The following is an 18,527-nucleotide window of genomic DNA, read 5'->3' on the forward strand; positions in this document are numbered from 1 at the left end:
GCTGTCCTTTGAGTCAGTGATGAGGAGCTAGCCCTGAGTTAGGAAGGAAACAGGCTTATTTCTGAAACCACGCCCGTCTTATCTGTGAAGTAACCGTAAGACCTCTGTGTCTTGCTACAAGAGAAGAAAAAGTGCTGGGTACTCGAGACGGCAAACTGTGCAACCCGGGGGCCTCATGGTGTGCAAGGAAATGAAGGTGGCTCCACCTGGGGACAGACGCCAGCCCCAGCACCGTCCTGGTCTGCGGGTCAGTCTAGGGCAGAATCCAGTGGTATGGTGTATATCCTGCTTTCCAAGGTTCAGAGGTGAAAATGCACAGTTGCGTACCACCATCCCTGACTCTTCAAATGGGTAGTTGTGGTGACTCGTATCTGACCCGTGGGTCACTACAGTTAATTTTCTCCACTCTGATTTAGGCTCAACTGAATAATCCTTGATAAGAAAATGAGGTCCCCCTAACAAGTGCCACTAGAGAAATGCAAAGCAGGCGCATCCCAAAGTGTGACTTGAAGAAATGGATAGAACTGGGGGACAACACAGCATACACTCGCGTCAAATAGATACAAATGGCTTTATTTCTAAAATGTGGCTTAAGTGCACCCAGTGTGCCGAGCTGGTTTTGGAGTTGATCCTGCAGCACCGAGTGGCCAAAAGAGGAACAGTCAGGGCTCCCCATCCCGGGCACCAAGATGTCACTCGTCCGGCCATTTAGTCTGCAGTGCTTTTCTGCAGCTGTTTTTTGTGAAGTGTGGACAGTCGTTTTGGATTGCTCTGGATGACAGAGAGATCTGACCTTGGGGAAGAGCGGTAGCCCACATCCTCTGCTTTTATGGGCTTAATGATATGGCCTGGCTTGGTGACAACCTTGGGAGTAGTCAGTTTTTGGAAGGCCCTCTGAGTGTTCCAAGTGGATCCTATAGGGGTCTGGATGGTCCTTTCAAATTGCTGATGGTGGGTGAACGGATACGGAAGCACATGCACCTGGAATGGAAGGAAGAAATGATTTGGTGTGAGCCAGGCTTGGAGTGTTGCTTTTCCCTCTAATGGCTCATCAGGTACTGTCTGGCTAGGGGCCAATTTACAGGGAGACTGCATGAGAGTGAAGCTACCGAGGTCAAGGCATCCCAATGCTTCAAGGTCACCAGAGGGGTCCCGATCTGCCTGAGGACATTTGAGAGCGGGGGTGGGGACAAGTTGAATCAAGAGTCCATGAGGCTTACCCAGTAATTTAGGGGTTGGAAATCTACCCTGGTACTGACCCTGTCTGGGTATAGCTGCTCCAAGGCTACTGTCTCAGAGTGGGCTTTCCTATGTAACGTTGTGACTGTAAGGGGTACCTGGGCACTCATGTGTCCCTGTGGCTTTTATCTGCCCCCTTCAAGCTCTCAATCCCTTTCTGTCTTCTCCCTGATATGCAGGATTATTATTTTTTAATTTGAAAGGCAGAATTACAAAGAGGGAGAGAAAAGAGGGGAGGGGAAAGGGAGGGAGAGGGAGAGAGGCAGGCTGACTTTTATCTGCTGGTTCACAATGGCTAGGGCTGGGCCAGGCCAAAGCCAGGAGCCTGGAACTGGATCCCTGTTGTGCCATAACACTGACCCCAGAATTGATGTTTTGATGAACCCAAAGATACACTCCTGAATCCTGAATTCTACCAGGCTTTTGTGCTTAGCTTCATCCTCTTTTGGCATCACAGAATACAGCACCGAAGACCCTAGATAATGGCAAGTGTCATCTCTCTGGGACCCAAAGTTTGGGTTACAGAGGGAACTCAATGAGCAGCATGGGAGAACAGAACCAAGCTCTCCCGTTTCCTTGCCTGGTAATCCTCCACTCCAGCATAATGCTACTTCAGACACTTAAGTCATCTTTAGACACTTCACCAATGGCCAAAACAAACAAGCAAACAAACAAACGGAGAAATGGGGACGCAGTCTTTGGAGAGAGTCCATGGAACACTCAAGAGGGGTTAAGTGCATTCTGTCTGGGAGTCCTGGTAGTAGTGAAGGAACCAGGTTTTCTTTAGGTTAAGGGAATGTCCTATTTGAGTTGATGGTTAGATCTGTGCATGTCATCCATGGGGGAAAAAAAGAACACCTGGACAAAGTATTCAGTCTCTGGAGTACCCCTCCCCCCTCCCCCCCCAATGAAGCACTTTATCATACTGCATGTTGGAACTTGCAGTATATAGCTTATTAATAAGATACAGAAAATCAAGGGAGATTCTTGGGAACCTATTTGTCAGTTTGCTGTGGCTGCACTAAAAAATAGGGTGGACCCCAGGAAGGGAAAGGTCAGCTTTATTACAGTCCACACTGGACATGCTCCTACCCCCTGAGCAGCCCATTTTCCCTCTGGGTCAGTACAAAGTTTCTCCTTCAATTCTGTCTCCTATAACTTCTACTTCATATGACCCCACATGGTAGCCTTCAATATTTTTTGATGACCATGATTCTGTTCAAATTTTTTTTTCTCTCTTGTAAACACAATTTAAAATCCTTTCACCTTCCTGAATAAGTAGCACTTTTTCCTAATATGTAGCTCAAACCTTCTAGGCTTTGTTTGAGCGCTGCCTTGCCTATAGATACCAAGCCCGTAGGATGCTCCTACTTGGTTGGGTAGGGCCCATTTACACCAGAGTTATCTGGGGGCTTCACCAGGTCTGCAAGGATGATCCTTTAAGTCTAAAGCTTCTTCCTGGCCAGTAATTAAAATGGCGTAGTCTATCTGGAATCATGAGTCTCACCGGCAGCCAGTGAAAACAATAGATTTAATTCTGTGGTCAAGATCACACATCCCTCTTGAGCACAGATCACAAGAATACTCCTCTTGAGCAGGAGAGCCAGGCAGCAAAGCGAGCAGGCAGCTAAAGAGCTCTCTACGCCCCACCTGATGCGCCGCTGCGTGGATGTTGCGCTTCTCATTGATAATCACATTTGGTAAATTCTTGTCTTTTCTTGGAGGACCCTCAGGGGCTTTAATGAGAAACCTGGAAAGCAAAACAGCAGGACAAGGAGCATTAAGAACTTAGTCACAAGGGCAGGGAGGGCACTTAAGGGTGAGGTGGGAAAACTTGGTGCCCTTCTGGCAGGCTTGCTAACTGGTTCTTACCGGCGTCTTTTCTTGGCACTGGGCTCCAGGCCCATTCCGCCCCACTCGCCCCAACCAGGCAGTGTCAGGTCCATATCCTTTGGCTTACTCGCCTCCACAGCTTCCCTCTTCTCTCGCAAGAAGTCTCTGATGACATCGTCCCCAGCAAAAGCTTCCTTTATTATCTGCTTTTGGTCTTGCCCCTCTTCATCTTCCTGGGAAGAAACAAGAGTGAGCTACAGCTTCATGGCTGGAACGCTTGAATTTTGGGTTGTGGCATTTTAGCGCCCCCTAGGGGGAAGTGTTGAACAATGAAGGTTTTAATACAAACCAATTGGTAGCCAATCGTGCTCTTAATTTTCTTCTCTCTAGGGCAGGGGTGGGGAACCTTTCTTGTGCCAAGGGCCATCTGGATATTTAGAACACCATTCGTGGGCCACACAAAATTATCAACTTAAAATTATCCTGCTATAGATGTATGGAATTTCGAGTCCTGCTTGTGGTTGCCTTGGCAGGGCCAGGGGCAGGACATTTCCCCACCTCTGTTCTAGGCTAAGTATCCCTAGCTCATTATCATATGACACAAATTTATTTTTTTTAAAGTTAGTTATTTGAAAGGCAGAGTCAGTCTCTCTCTCTGACACACACACACACACACACATCATCCATCTGCTGGTTCACTCCCCAAATGTCTGCAACAGCCAGGGCTGGACCAGGCCAAATCAGGAACCAAGAATTCTATCCACGTCTCCCATGTGGGTGGCAGGAACCTAAGAACTTGGGCCATAATCTGCTGCCTCCCAGACTCATTAGTAGGAAGTTGGAGAAAGCAGAGCTGGGATTTGATGTCAGGCATTTGGATATGGGATGTGAGCATGAGGCAGCTTAACCCACTGTGCCACAATGCCCACCCCATATGACACAATTTTAAGCTTTCAGGAAGAAAGCTGAAAGGCAGCGGAAGGAATGACCTGTGTTACTAACAGGAGCTCCAGGTGGCCTGGCCACAGTGTGGGCTTCCTCTAGCTCATATCCCTGAACAGACAGGCACCACTTATTCTAGCGGTTTTAAACATGTACGTGGGGCATCCTGGACTATCTGAGATCCCGCTGAGTAGAGGGAAGCTTTAGTAACTTGCCCAGCCTGGGATCTGGTCAGAGCTTTAGCTGACTCGCTCCCTCTTTCCTCTGAGGGCAGTTGTAGAATGCACAAGGCAAGTTTTGGTGGTTCAGGATTTTAGGATGTGGGGGTCTTGGCAGCACCCACACATCTGCATCTACAGGACTACTTTAAAATTCATGGAAAACTAGAATTAAGAGAGATGTTTACTTTGGTGCAAAAGTCTTTGAAACCGTGCAGTTTTTTCATAATATGTATTTTCCACAGACTATTTGAAGGCCCCTGTGTGCATGGATTTCAAAAATTTTTTTTTACTCTAAAGATCTCATTTATTTACTTGAAAGGCAGTTACAGAGACAGAGATGTTCCATTCACTGGCTCACTCCGCAAATGGCCACAATGGCTGAGCCAGGCTGAAACCAGGAGCCTGGAACTCCACGGGGTTTCCCACATTGGTGCAGGGGCCCAAGGAGTAGGGCCATCTTCCGCTGCTTTCTCAGGTGTATTAGCAGAGAGCTGGATAGGAAGTGGAGCCACCAGGACTCAAACCTGTGCCCACATGGGATGCCAGCATTGGAGGTGGCTGCTTAGCCTGCTGTGCTACAGCACTGGCCCCAAAACTGTTTTGCACCAAAATTAATCTTTTAATTCCATTTCCATGAACTTTTCAAGTACTTTCTTATTAAAACTGTCACTGGAACCAACCTGGTTCCATAGTATTGTGGGCCTCTGAACTCTTGAAATGTGTCCCCGGCAAAACAAAGCCTCACTGATTCTACCCCTGGTGCAAGAAGGAAACTTTCTGCACCAGCTTGCATTCCACGCAAGGGCCCATGACCCCATCTCTGCTTACCAGCTCCTCTATTGTGGTGGGAACTGTCAAAGACTTCACAGAGGGTGATTCTGTGGTTAGCAGGTTCTGTAGATCAATCATTTGCTCCTTCTTTTTCTTCCCTTTAGGGGCATCTGGCTCATTATCTGGGTTCCTTTCTGACACCTGCCCTTCTAATGCAGGCCCGGGAAGCTCCTTCTTCTGAAAACATCCTTCTTCACCTAGTTCTTCCAGCTCTTCCAGAGTTTGTACCCTTCTCGGTGTCTGCAGCAGCAGGGGTTCCTCTTCTTCTGTGGCAGAGGCAGGGGCTGGCTTCCCTCTCTCAGCCTGGAGAACAGTCTTCACTGAACTCACTTTGTGCTTCCTGGACTGATGGTTTTCCTTGTTGAGTTTCTGAGACAGTGCCCTCAATTCAGACAGCACCTCCTGGGTGCTAGAATCTAGGGAGATGATGAAAGCTGTCAGAAAAGGAGGCTTGGAAGTTGCCCTGTCAATTAGTATTTGTTGAGCACCCACTGGGTGCTAGGTGCCATGCAAGCCATTCTGATAAGGACAAATGGGGACAAGACAATTCTATATGCTGGGTCTCCTAGAGAGCTCACCGATCGCCACCTGTTCAGATGCAGGCCATGGAATTTAGCAGTTAAAAGCAGAATGCTGGGAAGCAGACCTCCTGGGTCCTATTCCCAGCTCTGCCAATGACACACTGAATAATTAGGGCTGTGGCTTAATTCCTCTGTATGGCATGTCCTGCTTGGGAAGATCACCCAAAGTCCCAAATCTGAAGAGAGCACCATTTTTACAAGTCCCTCTAGTACCTTCTAAATAACGTCTTTTAAAAATACCATTTTGCCATGTAAAACAGGTTATTGCTGTCTTCTACATCCCTTGGTTCCTACAGGAAATCACATCAGACCTGACAATTCAGCCAGATGGCCAGGTGATTTCTGAATGCAGGTAGTTTCCTAAGCAGGCTTGAAAATGTCCTGCTTTATCCCCAGAACAGGAACCCTGCTAAGCCTCAAGGATACAAACATTGTTGGTATAGAATCTCTTTAAGATAACAGGTAGAACATACAACGTACGGAGTCTGAGTGTGAAGTCACAATTCTAATTCGCCATGTAGCCTTTCGTTTCTGTAAAGCGTAGTGCTAGGAAGTGCTAAAAGTGCCACTCATGCTTTACAATCAAAATGAAAATCTCCAGCGATTTGGAGCCATTTCATAATCTCTCTCAGCGCACCTGGATGTGCCTATAGCTTTTCAGATCTGCCACCCCACCAGAGGCACACCTGTGAGTTTTGAGCAGCACCCAGGATCCTAGTCACATCCGCCCTTAAAAGACAGTCTCGTCATGTTTGAGGACAGGAAGCCCTCAAGAGCAGAAAATCCGCCTGGACGTATTGTACACCCAGAGGACTGCTTTTAGAGAAAATGGCCACTGTGAGCCTGACCAGAGCGGCCTCACCGTCCCGGTGCAGCGGGTGTGGCTGGGCCCCTGTTCTCTCAGAGGGCGTCCACAGCACGAAGCAGCCCTCCCCCGCATTTCATCCCAGCTCACCTTTGGCTTCCTGACTGGAAGCTGGCTCAGCCCTTTTCCTAAGGGATCTCCTTTCTTCGAATTCTTTCAGCAGAGTTTCTTCCTCTGGCACCGGCCTTTCATCCTCTTCACTTTCAGCACTCTCAGGGGCCCCAGGCTCAGGCTGCTGTTGTTCAGGGTCCTTCTGGGGTCCAGGCTCTCTTGTGTCACTCGTGCAAGCCCTGAGCATCCAGGGATTTGGGCCGTCCGCATTCACCTGCACTTCATTCACTGCATCAGGGACAAGTTCTTCCTCTTCTTCGGCACCCCCCTCCTCCTCCTCACTCATGGAGGCTGCCTGGAGTTTCTGCGTCAGTTCTTTGTTCTTGGCTAACTGCTCCTGCATAGCTTGGCGAGCCTGGAGAAAGGAGGCACAGCACGGAACCCTGTTATTAGTGATCACAACACCCTTTTCCCAGTCTGTGTTTAAAAGCTGCCTCCCCTCGATTCGACTTATTACGTATTTCTTTCTGGTATCGCCTGTTTATGCTGTACATATACCACCGGACTTGGCCTTCGATGCTGTCTCCCTTCATCTCTCCTTCTCTGATGCTTTTTTGGATGTTCTGGTTTTCCATTCATGCTCATGGTTGTTTTCCACCTCTGCTTCTGCTAGCACCCTTCTGCACTGACTTGCCTTTCTTTCCTCTACTTTCACCCTGAATGTTGTCTTACCTCCAGGTCGTATTTGGCCATAATTGCCTTTGACTTGGCCCATTTTCCACTGTTCTGGTGCTTAAGGCTCATTCGTTCCTGAAAATAAAGAACAGAGTGATCTCCTTAGTTCCTTCCAGGGAATGTGGGTTCAAAGGGGAGGGGGGTGGGGTCAAGAGGCAACCTCACCATCATTCTAGCCTTTTCCATTTTTTCCAGTTCTTCCAATGCAGCAATTGGATTAACCTTCCGCAGTTGTTCAAACTCTTTGAGCGCTTTCTTGGCTTTTCCTTTCCTCACAATTTTGTGATATCTATGGACGTGCAGAGGGGTAGGAGGGAAGAGTTTGGAGATTTAACTGAAGCATTGATGCCATGCATAGAAGAGTGCCCATATCACTGAAAGCGTTTCCCTACGCAAGGGCTAAAATGGACATCCTAGAGCTAGCTGACTATGGGAGAGGGAGTGGGCTGAGGGACGCCAGGACTGTTGCTCCCTATAGCCCCCAGGGGCACACCCATGCAAAGCCCAAGTAAGAAGTAGAACCAGTTCCAAAAATGTAAAAAAGCAGGTAGGAAGCCCTACTGGCCTTACTAAAACCATGGAACTCAGAACTCATTCTGCAGTCTTGAAAGAGAGAAAGTAAGGCAAGAATTACAGGAGTTGGTGTTGTGGCATAATAGGTAAAGCCACCACCTGCAATGCCAACATCCCATATGGGCGCTGGTTCAAGTTCTGGCTGCTCCACTTCTGATACAGCTCCCCTGGAAAAAGCAGTGGGAGATGGCCCAAGTCTTTGGGCCCCTGCACCCACATGGGAGACCCAAATGAAGCTTCTGGCTCCTGAATTTGGAATGATTCAGCCCTGGCTGTTGCAGACATTTGGGGGGGGGGGGGTCAACAAATAGATAGAAGATAGTTCTCTCAGGGCTGGTGCCTGTGGCACTGGTGTCCCATATGGGCGCCAGTTCTAATCCCAGCTGCTCCTCTTCCAATCCAGCTCTCTGCTATGGCCTGGGATAGCAGTAGAAGATGGCCTAAGTCCTTGGGCCCCTGCACCCAGGTGGGAGACCGGGAAGAAGCTCCTGGCTTCGGACTGGTGCAGCTCCAGCCGTTGCGGCCATCTGGGGAGTGAACCAGAGGATGGGAGACCTCTCTCTCTGTCTCTACCTTTCTCTGTAACTCTTTCAAATAAATAAAATAAATCTTAAAAAAAAAAAACCTCAAAAAAAAAAAAAAGAATATCTCTCTTTAACTGTCAAATACATCAATAAATCTTAAAAAAACAAAATGGCAAGACCAAGAATTCAAGGCACAGCTGAAGGAAAGGGCATTACTGAGCTAGGCAAAACCACATGAACATTTGTTTGGGGAAAAAAAGAGCTAGTCACTATTTACAGAGCCCCAAACTGGACCACCGCATCAAAGTTTGTCTCCAAAGAACTCATGATTAGTCACGGCACAGCGCTTTATTAGAACTAAAGGCCTCCTTACTTTTTGCTTTTGATTTTCTTTTCTCTTCGAGCTCTGGCCTCATAGTAGGACTGTAGAGCTCGGGCCCGCTGAAGCTCTGCTCGGCGCATCTTAGCCTGCAAACAAACGACACGGTGATTCTTGGGCTTGAGGTCAGATGCTGGGAGAAGCATAGCATGCCAGAGCATGTCAAAGGGCCCACGACACTTACCTCTTCCAGGCTCATGGCTTTGAGAGAGGCCTTTTCCACAGGGGTCAGTAAAGGATCCGTCACTGGCTGCTTGTTCTTATGGAGGAGGTTAAAAACTTCCTGCTCCAAGGGGGTTCTTGCCTTAAGGAGGTAAGAGTACTCGAAATCTTAAGCCAATGTCTTACAGTTCTCTCTCTTTACATTCCTATGACTCGCTAATTTATGGCATTATAACTATAGTTACCAACTGGATAGGACTGGCTGTTAGAGCAAGAGAAAACCGTTCCAGTCTTACTGTTTAAATGAAGCCTCATTTTATTCTGCTTTAAGAAAACTTCAGCAAGGGGACACTGAGACTATTCTCTAATATTACTCAGGGGATCACTCTGTGTTTGGGTTACCAATATGTGCATAACAGAAATCCATTCTCTTAAGAATCTAAGCAGGATGCCCTTAAGGTAAAGGCTGGCAGGACAGAGGAACAGCAGCACCAGACTGTTGATAGTTCAAAAAGATGCTTTATCTCTGCTGTGGCCTGGGAAAGCAGTAGAAGATGGCCCAAGGCCTTGGGCCCCTGCACCCACATGGGAGATCCGGAAGAACCTCCTGGCTCCTGGCTTCGGATCGGCGCAGCTCCAGCTGCAGCGGCCAACTGGGGTGTGAACCAGTGGACAGAACACCTCTCTCTGCCTTTCCTTCTCTTTCTGTGTTAACTCCAACTTTCAAATAAATAAATCTTAAAAAAAAGCTTTAAACTGATTTGAGAAGCAGAGAAAGCTCCCATCCACTGGTTTTACCCTCTAAATGCCCACAATAGCCAAGGCTATTGGGAACCAGCAACACAATGCAGTTCTCGCATGTGGAAAGCTGGAACCCAATCACTTGAGCCACCACTGCTGCCTCGCAGGGTCTGCATTGGCAGGATGTGGAGTCAGGAGGCAGAGCTGGTAATCAAACCCAAGTCCTCCAGTTTGGAATGTGGGCATCTTAACCTCTAGCCTAAATGCCCACCCTGAAACAGTCTTTAAGGGAAGCTTCATTATAGCAATTGGAGAGTCCTAATTACAAGGCAATAGGTCTGCTTCAAATATACATAACAATACAGGGGCTGTTTTGTTATTGACTATCAAAATTGTAGTAAGAATTGGCGCTTAGCCTAGTAGTTAAGAAGCCCACGTCCCACATCGAAATACCTGGGGTTCAATTTTCAGCTTCCTGCCAATGCAGGCACTGGGAGGCAGCCGTGATGGCTCAAGTAACTAGGTTCCACCATCCAAATGGCACACCTGAACTCTGACCTGGTTCCTGGTTTTGGTCTCACTCCATCCCTGACTGTTGTGAGCATTTGGGGAGTCAACTGGTGGATGGAGTGCTCTTTCTCTCCTTCTGTCTCTCAGCCTCTTAAATAAATAAAATAAGATTTCTAGATGGAAGGGACGGTATCCTCAACACTCTCCCCAGGATTTCTTTTTTCTGAAACAGAAAACCCGATTACCACTCTGCTGCTTAACAGCGTTCAAAGGCTCTCACCTGTAGAATAAAATGAAAGCACTGTGCTTTTTAGCTACCCTGCACACGCATTGTTCTGACAGAATGGTACTTAGACCTTACAGCCCAATTCAAAAAACTCACTTCCTTCCCCAAGCCTAACTCACTTCCTAATCAGAATTAATGGTTCCTTCTTCTGTGACTACCCCTAAATGATTTTTAGCCTGCTATATTGGTGGTGGTGTTCAGGTATGTTTCTTTTTGCACTGAAAGGCTGTAAGCTCTATGAGGATAGGAACTGTTCCACATGAAGGGGATGAGGGTCTCTATCAGGGTTGTGAAAACAAAAATGTAAAGAGAAAATGGGTCTGAGAGCCATTACAGACAGAATTTATAGGACTAGCCAAGTGTATGGGCTGGGGCGGGAGGGCATGAAGGGGATAATAGAAATCAGAAGACTGAGGTTTCCAACCCAAGGGACTAGGGCAGGGAGTTATGCTGCTCACCGAGTTACAAAATGGAGGCGGTGCTGTTGGGTTTGGGAGGCTGGAGAAAGGAAATGGGAAACTTTGGCCTAAGTTCAAGGTGCCTATGTGGGAGACCTAGGTGATGTCTGCTCGTCATAGGGAATATGGGATTGGAGTTTGGAAGCAACAGGGCTTGAAGGTGACAGAGCAGACACTAGCTCTTCCCAGTGCACATTCTTCCTCATCAGAAAACAAGATTTACTTCATTTTTAAAAGCTTAAAATCCAATTTCACTGTTGAAAAAATCAGTTTCACACCCTGGGTTAGATAAAGGGCTGTCTTCACTACCTTTTCGTAGCCTTTTAAATGCTAGTGTTGGGGCTGGCGCCATGGCGTAGCAGGTAAAGCCGTCACCAGCAGTGCTGGCATCCCATACGGGTGCTGGTTCAAGTCCTGGCTGCTCCTCTTTCAATTCAGCTCTCTGGTATGGCCTGGGAAAGCAGTGGAAGATGACCCATGTGCTTGGGCCCCTGCACCCATGTGGGAGACCTGGAAGAAGCTCCTATTCCTGATCGGCTCAACTTTGGCCATTGTGGCCACTTGGGGAATGAACCAGCGGATGGAAGACCTCCCTCCCTCCCTCTCTCTTTCTCAAGTAAATAAATCTTGAAAACATAAAAATAAAATGCTAGCGTTAAGTTGTAAATTTCCAATCTTCAATAGGGACACGTGGCAGCACTTTCTAGCAGTAGAATCCTCGCAACCTCCTTTGTGAAGGTGGACTGAGTGACCAAGGTTTTGAGACCACTTTGGGAAATGCTAGTGAGACTAACAGCAGAGGGAGGCAGAGGAGGTAGAGAAGTTATCTTAAGTCATTTCTAGCACTTTGCAGTTTACAAATGCTTTCTCATGCATGATCTCATTTAGTTCATCTCAGCTAGAATTTTCATGAAATTTTAGGAAGTTGGACCAAAACTATAGTGCACGCTTTTTTGCTTCTCAATCAAAATCTCAGAAACCATAGTATTTACTAGTCCTTGGTACTTATTCACTCTAAGTTGTAAGGACACTGGGAGTTGCTAGCCAAATAGCACCCCCTGAACTAAGTATAAGCACTCCCTTTATCTCTTCTCTGTGCTGCATGGCTGCAATTTTAGAACGAATGAATGGCACAGTGTGTTCACAGACAGCATCTGGGCCCGGTTCTGTCCTGAAGAGGTTGTAGAATTCTTAATGTAACCTCCTCCACCCATCTCATCTTTAATAACCAAACTGGCACTCTGCTGCCGTATCCAAGGTTACGCTATCATTTGGAAAAAGCAAGGTGCAGAAGTGTGCAGTAGCATACTACTACTTTTTCAATTAAAAATGGAGGTAATAACCATGAAGATATAAATAAAACTCTGTGTCAACAAGCACAATGAAAAACTTAGCAAAGTAAATTACTTCTGGGTAAGTATCGGGGTAACAGTGAGTACATGGGGGCAGGGGTGGGGTCAGACTTGTCACTGTATTTTCTATACTTTTTATTGTTGAATCCTGCAAATTATATTACCTCTGAATTTTTTTTCCTAAAGTCTCCCTTCATCCTGCAGCCATACTTTAAACCTGATCTCTTTTTCATGTAGAAAAGGAAGCATCCTAGAAAGAGAATGGTAGTGACTTCAAAAACATCATCAGAAATAGTTTATCCCCATAATCAGCAACTACTTGTTCAATTTTCAGCTATCTTGGCAAACAATGTTTACTTTAATTTCCCTAGGATCAGAATGTGGCTTTAAATGCTTTTAAAAAATTGCTCTTTTAAAAACAGAAAATGTGGTTATATTCCCTCTATGTTGGCAGGTGTTTTAACATAAAAATACAGAAACAGCCAAGGACTATATACTACAAGTGAATGAATGAAAATGCTACCCCATTTTCCCCTTTCTGCTGGCTGAACTAAAATGATGTAAGCTGGGATTTAGGCTTCTTCTGTCCAATCAAATCAACTGTAGGCTCTGAAATCTTCACGTTGCACACTATTACCTTTCAAGGTTCAGTTTCGTTTTGTCGTACTCACCTTCCAGCCGCTGAGCACGTGTTCAATGGGAGCAATGGCTGCCTGCTCCTTCTCCAGGGGAAACACCAGCTGCTTTGCTTGCCGGTTCTTGAGAACAATAGGATCCCATTTGGAGAGGACTTGGGTGGTTTTATTGAATGCCACTTCTCTGTGGATCTGAAGCAGGCAAAGCACATAAAAGAGCTATGAGATCAAGCATCAAACTCAAGGGAGTAACAAGAAATTAGGAGGCAATGTTTCTTAGCCCCAGAAAAAAATCAGGCTGCTGGAGACTAGCTCTGGCTTACCTATCAGGACTGCAATTTGCCTTAGATTATTTTCAATCTTGCCCATGGTGAGGAAACCAGAACTTCCCCTCCTTTTACATTAACCCCTGTTTTCCCTTGTCAACTCAGCTTCTTCGCAACAGTGGACCACTTTCTCTGTGACTTACCCGTTCAACCTCTTCTTTGTTAAGGGGTAACTCCAGAGTCTTCTTTGATTTGACTCTGTTCAGTTGCTTTTTCACGGTGGCCAATGAGGATGAAGTTTTAACAGGCTCAAGCAGATCTGAAAGGACCAGCTTTTCTCCTGACCCTGTATAAAGGCCAAACCTTCTGGTCAGACTGAGAAGTGAGGCAAAAATTTCAATATAATATAAAGAGAAGAGCCAGTAGAAAATGCTGATAGACTGGGGGAATATGCAAAGCAGCAGGAATAATCCCCTTACTTCAATCCCCTATTCCCCCCAGTAGCAACGCCATCACTTTTCCTACAGTCCCCAATGTGTTGGGCAGAAGAGTGGAGAAAAACATTTGTTCAGATAATAGACATTTGTTCTTCCCCTGGTCTTTCTTTCTGCTTTCATTCTTGACCCATGGGAACTCATTCTTCATGTAGCAGCCAAAGTGACATTTTAAAAATCCAAGTCATAGCATGTCATGACCTTGCTGAAAATCCTCCAATGATTCCCAATGATATTGTCTTCTCATTAACCTAAAGGACACAGCCTTGTGGAATCTGGTCCCTGTCTGCCTCTCTGACTTCATACCATTCCCCACCTCCACTAGGCTCTAGTCACACCGGCCTTCTTCCTAGCCTTCAAACATGTTTTCACGATCTTCCTTAACCCAGTATGTCCCAAGTTTTCAATTCTGTTGAGTATTTCAATGCTACCATACTGCTCAATTTTAGTCTGTATACAGGAGTCCCGTATGTAGCAGGATGGGACCTAATAGGTTAAAGCTTTTACAAAGTTGTACCCTTGCCTGGAATGCTTTCACCCATCTTTGTATAGTTGATTTTTCTTCTCATTCAGATCTCAGCTTGAATTTTGCTTCTTCAAGGATCTTTCATGACCAACCCATCTATAGTAGCTAATTCAGTCACTTAATCATATCATTTTAATTCTCTTATTTGCCACCCCCCCATATAAGCCCCATAAGATCACATCTTAATTCTACTGCAGCCTTAGTATCTAGAACAGTGCATGCTACTGATACACAGAAGAATACCTGAATAAATAAGCTTGGAATACATGTTACTTACTTCAGGTTACATCGCCAGTTACTATATCCCCCTCCCCTCATTCAAGCTACCTAAGTTGAATATGGTAAAAAGGGTTTGGTCTCTAGACTTATATTAAAATTCTAATTCTGCCATTTACTGGATCATATATTCTCAATGGGGTAATATTGCCCTCCTACCCCTACACAGAGGGGATGAAAATTGGTTCTTTGGTGAGGAAGATGTGAAAACAGTCATAGATATTACTAATTTTTGTATCTCTCCAAGGCTCAATTCTGTCCAACAAAATTTTATTTCTTATTATTTGATTTGTTAGGGTGGGATGAAGCAGTGAAGAAAAAATTACCTAAAAAGGTTCCTCAGGGGGAGCAATACAGAAAGAGTGCAAAAATATAAAATACTGAACGAGGCAAAGGCCCTGGAATATGTAACCTGGCCTCTCTGAGCTTCAGCAGAAGGGATAATTTCCCTGTCTAAACTCAAGAATGTAGTGCGAGAACTGAAATGAAAATGAAATCATGACTATTGGCAGGTGCCGTGGCTTAACAGGCTAATCCTCCACCTTGCGGCGCCGGCACACCAGGTTCTAGTCCTGGTCGGGGTGCCAGATTCTATCCCGGTTGCCCCTCTTCCAGGCCAGCTCTCTGCTATGGCCCGGGAAGGCAGTGGAGGATGGCCCAAGTCCTTGGGCCCTGCACCCGCATGGGAGACCAGGAGAAGCACCTGGCTCCTGGCTTCGGATCAGCGAGATGCGCCGGCCGCAGCGGCCATTGGAGGGTGAACCAACGGCAAAAAGGAAGACCTTTCTCTCTCTCTCTCTCTATCCACTCTGCCTGTCCAAAAAAAAAAAAAAATCATGACTATTAAAGAGCTATACAAATGTGTAGCATGACTAAGCCAGTAAGAGGCAGCTGTCTATTCCAGAAGTATTTCATCAAGCTCCTTTCTAGGAGACTGTCTAGCCTTTCTGCTAGAAATGAAGGAGACTCAAGAGCCTCTGATCACCCTTCTTCAACCACTCTCATGGCAAATAGTTACCATGATGATAGTGAGGGGCCCATTCCACAGGCTCCAGGCATAGACATTTTTCTTTGTTCAACTTACCTTCACAACTGACATTGAACTCTGATACCTTCAGGCTAGCCTCAGATCGCTCAGTCAATTTCCGCCTGAAATTAGGCAAAAGAAGATAATAGGAATGGACCCACTTTCTGGGGGGGACAAACACTTCTCTTTGGTTTGTAGGATCAGGTTTTGTCACAAAGCAACCAGGAAATCTGTTCCTAACCTGGATTTGGTAATCTAACCCTCAGCTTTTCTTTATGCATATTTAACCCCTCAAAAAACAAGGTCACAGAAGGTAGGTATACTGGAAAACATATTGGACTTGGATTCAGACACACCTAAGGTCTGAATCCTGAAATTGCTGCTTAGAGGCCAAGTGACCTTGGAGTAAGTCCATTCACTTCTCTAATGGGGATAAATAATGACCATTCAATGCTTCAGAAGATTATAAGTATGGATTAATTCAGACTCTAAATGCATGAAGGTCTGACACAATAACTAATAATTATTAATAACAGCTAACAATGACATAATGCTTCCTACACGCTAGGCACCAATGTTTAATATTTAGTTTAGGCACTCAACGAATGTTAGCTGCAGAGAAACTCCATGGAATCAGCTAGCTGGCACTTGCCCAAACCAAGGCAAACTTTTACCTGTTCTTTCCATCAAGGGAACTGATTGCTTCCAGAAGTTTTTGATGTTTTCTCTCTTCATCACTGTCCCCCTAGGCACAGAAAAGAGAAAACTATTACAGTGATGATGAGGGAGCAGACAACACAGACATTGAGGGCTGTGTCAAATTTCTCGCTCTTTCAGTCAGTGGAGAACTGAGGAATTGGACAATATGTGGAGTGAGGCATTCTGGTCCAAAGAACTTCAAAATCCACACTCCCCCATTATAAGGTATATAGATCCTTAGTAAGTGGTGAGCTAATGTCATGCCTCTGTCCTAACTTGTCTTGGGAGGCAAAGAGCTTAGAGTGATGTTTCTCTATAGAATGTACTTGTATAGTGTGGTCTGACACAGAAACTGACAGGTGGTATAAAGTTACAGCCACAGTTAACTCCGGTGTCTCTTCCTAGGTAGAAAATAACAACTGTCACTGAAAAAAGCAAACAAAATACCCTCCATACTATTAAAGTATACATCTATATATATGTATATTTCAATCAGATTAAGTAACTCTACAGAGATCCATGCTTGGGGAAATCATATAATGAGGACCATGTGTTTTGGTGTTATAAACTAAAGCAACTTGAGGACACTGATTGTAACTTACAGTCTTCAAATTTACATAGCATTCACTACAGGGTATTATACATGAAGCTATAAGTAAGTAATCTATTCGAGAACTAGACAGACACGCGGAGAATGCTGTCATCCTTTTCTTTCCCAGGAATGGGCAGACTACCCTAATCTCCAGGGCATTTTAGTAGCTGTCACCCACCTCATCGTCACTGGCGCTCAAGGGGTAGTCCTTTGGCAAATCCACTAGTTCTTCCTGCTGGCTTAAAGCCAGAAGGCTGTCAAAAGAGGCAACAGAAAATATCATCATTTGGATCATTTTTATTCTATTAAAATGAGCTCTAAAACAAGAATAGTTCTATCCTTTGGAAAAAGTACGAAAGTGTTGCAAACTTAGAAGCCATTCATCATCTCCAAGAGATGAGCAGTGGTCTGGTGATACCCATAAAGAGCTGCATGAAACAAGATCTAACACTCTTCAGTGGTTGCCACTGAGTTTCCCATTGACCTCTGAGAAGCTGTAAAAATGGCAGACCCTAGCAAAGGTGGCAGAAGCCACTGTGGCTGGTCCTTGAGACAGACAGTTAAATGACCAATTTCTCTATGCATTTTCCTCAGCAGACACCTCGAGAGACACGGCCTATTCAAAACTGTTATCTTGCTCACCTGTTGCTAGAGACGGGCAAACAGGGAATTGGCCAGAACAGCAGAGGTGGCCATTTTCCCTGGTGCTTCACCAAAGAGACTGGTACCCAGACACATACTGCCGAGTCTACTATTAACTAACAGTCTATATCAGCTTTTGCAAGGCAAACATTACTAAATGGACTGCTTTGAGTTCCCTTTGTGGGGAACTAAACATCAGAGGAGTAAAAACATCTTGGAAGACTACAGTAAGGGAAGGGTCCCAGGATGCGGGAAGTTCAGAACGCCTGCACCACCTACGCCGAGGGTGAGAGCAGGCCGCGGCAGGGGCAGAAAGGGGAGTCACGTGACAAGACAAGTGCAACACAATAACTTAGCTGTACAGGGAGAACCCATATCAGAACCGTCAGGGATGCTGCTAAGGGCTGAGGAGCAGAGGGAGCCAAGCAAAATCACCGGGCTTTAAAGGATTGGTCGCGGAAATATGAACTAGCAGCAAAAGCCTTAGCAGGAGAACCACTGCCGTCTGTTGAAAGGTGGCTCCCACGCCTTAAAAGCCAGGGAATCTGGCTGCCGACGAAGATTCAGAAGTCCCCTCCCCTTATTCACCGCTCACCTCTTCGCATCCCGGACCGCGCTCATCTCGGAAACCTTCCCCTTCTCACATGGGAGAGCGGAAGGCGAAAGGCCAGCAATTTCCGTGCCGGCCGCAAAGCGATTTCAGTTTCCGTCAGTCGCGCGCGACAAGCTACGTCACTTCCGCCCGGTGCGAGGCCAATGAAAGACTCCGGCGGCCTTGGGGAAGGGCCTGCGGGACACCGGAGCCTGTCAGTGGGCGGGGCTTGGCTTTCCCACCCGCTCTCTGGTTTGCCCAGGGCCGGCTTCTAAATCCTTGGTTTCCTCGTGGCCCAACGCGGTTGAGCTCAGGGCGAGGGTGCTGCTCTGGGATTCCCTGGGCTGGAGCTCGAGCTTTCGTCGTCCCTGCCTGGTCCGAAAGGAGAGACTGTAGCGCCCTGCAAGCCCACCGCGGGCCGTCGCAAGGCTTTATTGAACCCCAGGGAAGCGGACAGCGTTGGGCGGGGGTTTCGGAAGTAAGGGCGAACCGTCC

At 46.3% G+C, this 18,527-nt stretch overlaps 1 protein-coding gene across 1 annotated transcript; it reads right to left on the bottom strand.

The window, feature by feature from the left end:
- Nucleotides 1–556: 556 nt before the first annotated feature.
- Nucleotides 557–18,143, bottom strand: UTP14A (UTP14A small subunit processome component). Its single transcript, XM_062183489.1, has 15 exons — nt 18,036–18,143; nt 16,977–17,052; nt 16,182–16,252; nt 15,565–15,629; nt 13,388–13,530; nt 12,955–13,110; nt 8,959–9,078; nt 8,769–8,863; nt 7,464–7,587; nt 7,296–7,373; nt 6,603–6,978; nt 5,064–5,482; nt 3,112–3,305; nt 2,890–2,989; nt 557–981 (listed from the first exon to the last, which is right to left on the bottom strand). Exons 1-15 carry the CDS (start codon nt 18,059–18,061, stop codon nt 709–711), a joined length of 2,316 nt encoding a protein of 771 aa, XP_062039473.1. The 5' UTR covers nt 18,062–18,143; the 3' UTR covers nt 557–708.
- Nucleotides 18,144–18,527: the final 384 nt, after the last annotated feature.

Source organism: Lepus europaeus, chromosome X (genome assembly GCF_033115175.1).
Source record: "Lepus europaeus isolate LE1 chromosome X, mLepTim1.pri, whole genome shotgun sequence".
Taxonomy (NCBI): domain Eukaryota; kingdom Metazoa; phylum Chordata; class Mammalia; order Lagomorpha; family Leporidae; genus Lepus; species Lepus europaeus.